Here is a 7,582-nt window from a genome sequence, read left to right as displayed (position 1 = left end):
CTTTAAATATTTACACAATTCACCTAAAATTTGTAAATTATAAATTTTTGGTCCACTATTTTTATAAAATGATATTTTAATTTTTTATTCTACAATTTCGAATCCCCTTGGCAAAAATCCTGGATCCGCCACTGTCCACACGTACATATATTCTTATGTAGTAACCATTGGAAGCAAGAGTCGTCGCGCGCATTTCTTTTACGCCACATTATATATAAATACATTGTCACGTTGAGTCCGAGATCTGAAAAAGATTTCCCCATAACCACTAACTCCGACCAATTCCATGTTTCGTACATTACCACCAGGGTGTGGTATATTCATCAACTTAGTCATGAGTTGCATAGGATCACTATTCGTGAGTCGTTTGCCACGTGGCATAATCACTAAGACAATCTTGTACACGTTGTCACTGGGTGATTCCCGTCCAAACCAGGACATGATATATATGCTCGAAATTCGGTTCTATATTCAAATCTGCGGTTTTTGATACTCTTGTAGCTGGATTCCGCATGCAGATTCTCGTATTGTGAACATTGTAATCATCCATATAACAGACGAGGCCATCGGACCCTCCGATTGAGATCTGGAATGAAGATCCTACAGTGGGAAGGGCTCGAAATTGATTTCTTGAGATGCAAGTTAATAATATGGCAGATTTCTTTTTTGTTTTTTATTTAAAACCGTTTTGCAAAATTATATTAATATTTATACAAGACATCAAGAGGCGGCTAAATAAACTAAAAACCTAGTTGATAACACAATGAGTTGTTCCCAGCGTGGAATTCTTAAGTGGAAGTAATATTTGGAAGGTCATTAGTTTTAAAGAAATTAACCAAAAAAAAAAAATCGAGTTTTCCTAATTTATAGGAAACTCGTTCGATCTTAGAGAGTTAGATACTGTACCTGATTATTTAAATAACTACCCACTAAGCACACATACACATAGGTATGTGTGTGTGATTATCTGTAGATCTACGGTTCAAATCCACCCCGTGTAAATAACCAAGTGTAGCATCTAATTTCTCATCTTATATGGTGCACAAAACAACTCCAAAGAAAAAAAAAGGAGCTGAACTATAAAAACTCCAGTAAATATATATATATATATATATATATATATATATATATATATATATATATATATATATATATATATATATATATATATATATATAACAAGAATTTCACTGTGCAACGCAAAATGTCGCCGATCCATTGCCAAGTAACTGTTTTAACTGAAGTTAAGCATATTACAGAACAAATCCCTGCAGCTTTACAAAACAACTGTTTAATTGTCCGAACGGTATTAATTTAAGAAAAATACCTGATACATAATTCAATTCTCACTCTGATTGAACAACGAACTTCGATTCGGAGAGAGTTGTTAAAATAGTCACTACTTTGCAGAAACAGTACTATCGGCCGGGTGGAGTTGTGCACGCATTTGTTGCAAGAGTGTCTCTTCAATACTGTCAGCAAAGCTCGACATATTCCGCCGCAAGTGCACGCTCAACGAGTTTGCCACTTCCTAATCAATCGTATCAATATATATAAACACTCTATATCACATATAAATATATATACACAACCCATATTCAAGCATATATCCAAGCGTTTTTAGTACCATGAAATATATAAACACAGCCTATATTACAAATACAGTAGAATCTCGAAAAAATTAATAACATCGCATAAATAATAATTTCTTCCGGTCCCGAGTCGGTAAAAGTGTACTAAATTATTAGCTCGATAATTTAATATTTCGCTAAATTGATTAGATTTTTTTAGTCCAGACTGTATTAATATTTCGCTTAAAAGGAATGCTATGTCACAGGCTCAAACATAATTTACTATTAATGTTAGTTGATTCATTACAAATCTGAAACAGAAAGAAATACAACAAATGCTGTTCGGTTTAAGAAATGCACGTCCAATGTGTAGCTATCTATTCCTTGTGAAAGTGCAATCAAATGTAGACATATATACATACATATGTAAATTATAATATGATTTCTATTCAGCTTATCTCAAGAACCAAACGAGGTCTTAACACTATTATAGCCAATATTTTGCAACTTATCTAATTCGAACTTACTTGAAGGCTAGTTTATCTAATAAACTAATTGTTCGCTAAAATTTAGGATCAAACTCACAATATTTCATCATCGAGGGGCCATTGCTATATTACAGATTCAAAGGTACTAAGCTATAATAGATCCGGTTCCCAACATTAAATAAAACAATAATAATTAGCTGCCTACGGAAAATAAATAAATAGGGTAAATTACAAACACCCCCCTGAGGTATGGTCAAATTACAAAAAACCCCCTCTTGTTTGATAATTATATCTACCCCCTCAACTATGATTTTTTCTTACACCTCCACCCTTATGGTGCCAAATTCAACATAATTATCTAGATTCCGTGAAATGTGCTCTAGTTTGTACTCGTTTTGTGTAAAAATACAGTTTCCAATGCACCACAAACTGATATATACAAGCTAAAAATCACATCTTATGATCATCTTGCTTCATAATGTAGAGTTTGAATGGTATAAAACGGGTACAAAAGTGATAATATTTCATATAATCTCGAAGATACCACTAAATTTGAGGAGCTGAGGGGGTGGTTGTAATTATCCAAACAAGAGGGGTGTTTTTGTAATTTGACCATACCTCAGGGGGGTGTTTGTAATTTACCCTAAATAAATAAAATGAAATTTCACCACTTACCACAATCTTGCAGAGGAAGCTCAACGAAATTTCTTTAGAGTTCCGAGTCGTGCTTTTGAGAGATATTAGCTCCAACGGCAAATATGATAACGGCCAGTCTTGAGGCAACTTTATGAAAGCATCGACACCACCCACCACATGAGCTACTATTATGTCTTCTCTGTCGAGGTACTCAAACGAGTGCCTGAAAACAATAACATGAAAAACAATTTGATAAAAATAACATTGATTTAGAAAAGGAAATAGTTATCCGCATTTTCATCCCGTTTTAGCTACTTGCAAATTCAATATCATGAGCTCGATAACATGACAAGAAAGTGATAAAAATTGAACTAATATGATAAAAGTAATATTAACAGTAAATATTGGGATACCACATTAATTTACTCTTTGTGAGTTATTTATACGAAGGGTGAGTAGTGAGTACATAAAGAAAGAGAAATAGAGATCTAATATATATTGGTAAAGTTAAAAAATGATTTTTGCTGTCACCAGAAACGGTTATGACTTTAACAAAACTGTCATATTGAACAACTCATGCAAATAAGTTTTGCACACGAGGTAAATTAGGTAACTTTCGGTTAGTTACTAATCCCCAATTGTCCTTTTAAATTACTAGAAGGATAAGCTGAAATACTATGCGGTCAAACTCAAAACAAGCGTACAGACTGCTTGTAACTAACCTTGATTTATTTGCATTCTCGACCACGAATCGTCTAAGTGAGGAAAGAGCAATTCTGTCTTGCACCCTTCTCACGAAAAACTCCAACGAAGACCTGGTTTCAGTAATTGAGAATGTCTGCCTGGAAGTACCAAAACAAAGCACAAATCAGAGCTGACAATCAAGAATTTACATAAAAATATAAAAATGAAAAATAAAAAAAATAAATAAAAAATAAATAAATAAAAAAAAGTGCAATTGCAATGGGACTTAGAATTCGGAATTTTTTATTGAGCGGAAAGGAAAAATTGAAATGGGAGTTAAAAAGCTGTTCCAATGAGCCTAGCATTTAGATCTCTTTCCAAACACATGCAAGTTCATAAAATGGCTATTATATCTAGGCAGTACTAAGATTAAAAAGTACATAACATTCTATTTATCGAAAAATGCGTTGCAATTACATAATCACGAATCGCCAACATGTCAGTCTCTATTTAACAAATCGCCAACAAAATTTATAGCACTTTCAACTCTGTAACCACACTGAAAAAATAGAAGCAAGAGTAACAGAAAAAGTACTCGAGAAAGTTGCGAACCTGCAACTTTTTGTAGCGTCAATAACTTCACCAATGTATACATCATTAGGCAAGATCTGCACACAACCAAAAAGGAAGTAATGATTAATCCATATTAACAAAGATTTTCTCATCGAAATATAGTAACTTGCAATAGCTCGGAAAAACATCCTTTCGCGGTAAAATGACACACATCGGTTATAGGCTACAGACACGTAAGAGTCATAAAAAAACTTGCAGATAGTACAATTCAAAATCATTTAGAAGATACTTTACCTCAGCACTCTTTAATTCGCAGGTTCCATCCATGGTTTCGATTACCAATTCGTGGTTCATTTCTAGTGGTTCGATGACGTTTTCTATTTCTTGCTGGCGCAGCACGGTTTCTAAATATGGGATATACGTCTTCAAGGATAATCTGATGATGTTTCCTTCAATTTCAATTACTCTGAGACCTGTCAATGCGTCCTCAATTTTCTCAACAGCTTCAAACCTGACAAGACAAAAAAATCATCATTTACCAATAGGTGAAGACGAACTAGGGAACATCAAGTCAAATTTATTCTCGGGAAGGAGAACAAAAAACCTTTTAAAAGTAGCATCAAGATCCTGCAATGTCTTCAAAGTTGCCGTGTTCGTCTCAATCTGACGACTCAGTTCTAACATCTTGACAGGGAGAAAAAAAAAAGTGTCGGCAGGTAAGTTCACTTGATAATCAATTTTGTACGCCGACAAAGAAATGAAGAAAACAACTTAAAATTAAGTTTTTCGACGTCAGAGAAGAACACATTTTTAACACCATGATGCTATATGTAATAACAACTAAGAAATCAAGTTTTTTGGTAGCACGACTATGCGGTTGCAAGTTTTTATTATTAGTACACATGAATAATAGTCATAGTTACAGAACTTTATGAATAGTAAGGGTTGAAGCCAAACCTTAAACCTCGAGCCACGTTCGTCCGAAAAGTCTGTCTGATCATCTGTAAGGCAAGAGACATCTATTTGCATATCCTCTTTTTCTCTCTGAGAATTCTGCAACAAAAATATCAAAAAATATCAATAGTAAAATTTATTGAATCTGATTGTTACCCGGTTATCTATTACACTTAAAATTTGAATTTGTACACTTAAACTACCACTTGCTAACCAAGATAATTTTAGGATTTTCGTATAAACTGCAGTCTTTTTGACATTTTAGAACAACGTACTTACAGCCAATGTTTGTTCTACGAATGGTTCAAACCAAGTAACAAAGTTGCAACAAACCTGCAACTCGATAAGCTCCAACGAACAACGTAATATCTCCAGCTCGCTCTCCATTTTATCACAATCTACACGTTGAGGAAAATGAAATCAAATGGAATACAATTGTAATTGCAGTGATAACAAAACAAGACGACCAAAAGAAAAATTATCACAAATATTAATAATATATATGCTATACATGTATATAAAAAGTAACAACAATTCTAAGTGGTGTTGTGTTTTACGTTACATCAACCGCCATTAACTTAAATAACTGAATCGATTATAAAATATACTAAGCGAGCAAAAAGAGTAGATTTAACAAAGTACACTTCGAACCTTCGACGCATCTCCGTTGAAGGTCCTCAATTTCAGCATCTATGCCGGCATTTTCGCCCTCGACTTCACCCGCCTCTTTCTTCAATTCCCCGAAGAATTCATCTACAGTATAAAGAATCCCACTCATGAATACTTCAAAAAAAAAATCATATATAAACAACACTTAATAGTAACCAAAATGAATCTTACTAAGTTCTCCACTTGAGAATGAATTTAAATTCAAAGAGCACTCCGAAAAAATCCAATTGAATTTGCTCTGCCAAAAAATAAAATCGCAATTTTACCAGCCCGCAGAGATTTCAAAAAAACAAACCCCTAAATTGAAAATAAAATAAAGGAATAAACAAAATTCAATTTATTAACCTCAAGCTCGGATGCGACGTCGTTCAGCAACTTCTCCTCCTCGTCGGGGCCGAGTACGGAATCTCCATTAACGTTTCCGAGTTCAGAAATTCGACTGCAAAAACTCAAAAAGAAATTACATAAATAAACAATTTGGGGGATTTTTAAGTGTGTGAAAATTTAGACCTTCGGAGAGTAGCAAGATCCATAGCTTGAGAGGAAGAGCAGATACTCCAATTTCTTGTTTCGCTAAATTTGTACTCCGATTTTTCGAGTATCTTCTGCTAATTGAAAGAAAGGAGAATGTATTGTTCAAATTTCTCTGCAATTATCGGCTAAAGAATATTTTCTGTGTTTTTTTTGAACTCCCGCCAATGGCAGCAAGGAAGAAATGGGCTAAAGCCCAAACCCCGACTTCGGACCAAGGCCCAGGGCATTTTGTGGAAGGGGAGAATAAATGGCAATAAATGAAGGGTCAATTTGCTATTGGTCCTTTTATAAGAGATTGCATGTGTAAAAAAAGAAAATGCTCTTTACGGTTTAACTATTGCTATTTACCGTTCAAAGCAAAAAACAGTTTATCTCTCTAAAACCCCTAAAATTCGAAATTCTCTCCAAAACCACCCCATTCCAAAATTTTCAGAAAATTTTTTTTTTTTTCGAAAAACATCGAATTCAACCAATTTCAGGGCTTGGGCTTCGATTTTTTCAGGTAATTTCAACACATACATGTGTTATATGCAATGGGTAACTCGATTTTGCAACCAATTTCATGTTTAAAAGCCCTACAAATCGATTTGTAGGGCTTTTGAAATTTTCGGAAGTTATAGCCAAACGCCCAAACCGGGCGCTGGCTGCATGAACCGACGCCCAAAGTGGGCGTCCGTTCATGCTGCCAGCGCCCGGTTTGGGCGTGAAATGAGTGCTTGGACGCCCGGTTTGGGCGTTTCCCGGGCGAACCGGCGCCCGGTCCAGGCGTCGGTTCGGCCGGGAAACGCCTAAACCGGGCGTTCGATTTAATTTTATTTTTTTTTCTTTTTTTTCTGATTTAAAAGAAATATTTTTTTTCTGAATTAAAATAAGTTAGTAAATTTAATATAATTTAGTTAATTCAATGAAATTATAATAATTTTATGTTTACAGGATGTCTAATTGGGCGAAAAAATTCGGACTGGGAAAAGGGAAAGGACCCCTGATTCGTCCTCCTGCAGATCCGGTGGTGGAGACTACTGCGGAACGGGAGGGAAGGACACATAATAGAAATGTTACTAGTTCTAAACGTCTGGGGAACGCACTGGTGCTTTTGTACCCCCACGTACGATGATTGAGGAGGAGACAGAGACAGAGGCCGAGCAGGAGATGGATGCACCCATGGATGCATATATGCATCCGCAGGAGTACGAGTACGATCCACAACTACGCTTTCAGCAGAAGTATCAGTTTCCGGTGCCGGATTTTCCATCCGATGACGATTACGAGGATGTTCCGACTCCGACTCCGCCTCCTGTCCCGATGGGTGGTACTTTCGGTGGTTCTAATCCTGTCTCGAGGTCCCGCACCGCTCCGAGAAAAAAACTTCCTTCTCGACCTTGGATGTTGACCGGTGAGACACCCGGTGGACCTAAATACGCTCACTTGATTCCAAGTTTTGGAGCACATATTGCCTACGACATTTGGGAGGGA

At 35.7% G+C, this 7,582-nt stretch overlaps 1 protein-coding gene across 1 annotated transcript; it reads right to left on the bottom strand.

Annotated features, from left to right (window-relative positions):
• Nucleotides 1–1,191: 1,191 nt before the first annotated feature.
• On the bottom strand, nucleotides 1,192–6,387 carry LOC105964671 (uncharacterized). Its single transcript, XM_012989173.2, has 12 exons — nucleotides 6,086–6,387; nucleotides 5,921–6,014; nucleotides 5,747–5,813; nucleotides 5,558–5,659; nucleotides 5,240–5,304; nucleotides 4,910–5,005; nucleotides 4,557–4,636; nucleotides 4,247–4,463; nucleotides 3,992–4,047; nucleotides 3,418–3,537; nucleotides 2,735–2,918; nucleotides 1,192–1,531 (listed from the first exon to the last, which is right to left on the bottom strand). The coding sequence occupies exons 1-12, from the start codon at nucleotides 6,106–6,108 to the stop codon at nucleotides 1,400–1,402; spliced, it is 1,236 nt and encodes a 411-aa protein (XP_012844627.2). The 5' UTR covers nucleotides 6,109–6,387; the 3' UTR covers nucleotides 1,192–1,399.
• Between the last annotated feature and the right edge of the window lie 1,195 nt (nucleotides 6,388–7,582).

Source organism: Erythranthe guttata, chromosome 7, assembly GCF_056151865.1.
Source record: "Erythranthe guttata isolate IM_541 chromosome 7, IM_541, whole genome shotgun sequence".
NCBI lineage: Eukaryota > Viridiplantae > Streptophyta > Magnoliopsida > Lamiales > Phrymaceae > Erythranthe > Erythranthe guttata.
This window is presented reverse-complemented; position numbering and strand designations above follow the sequence as displayed.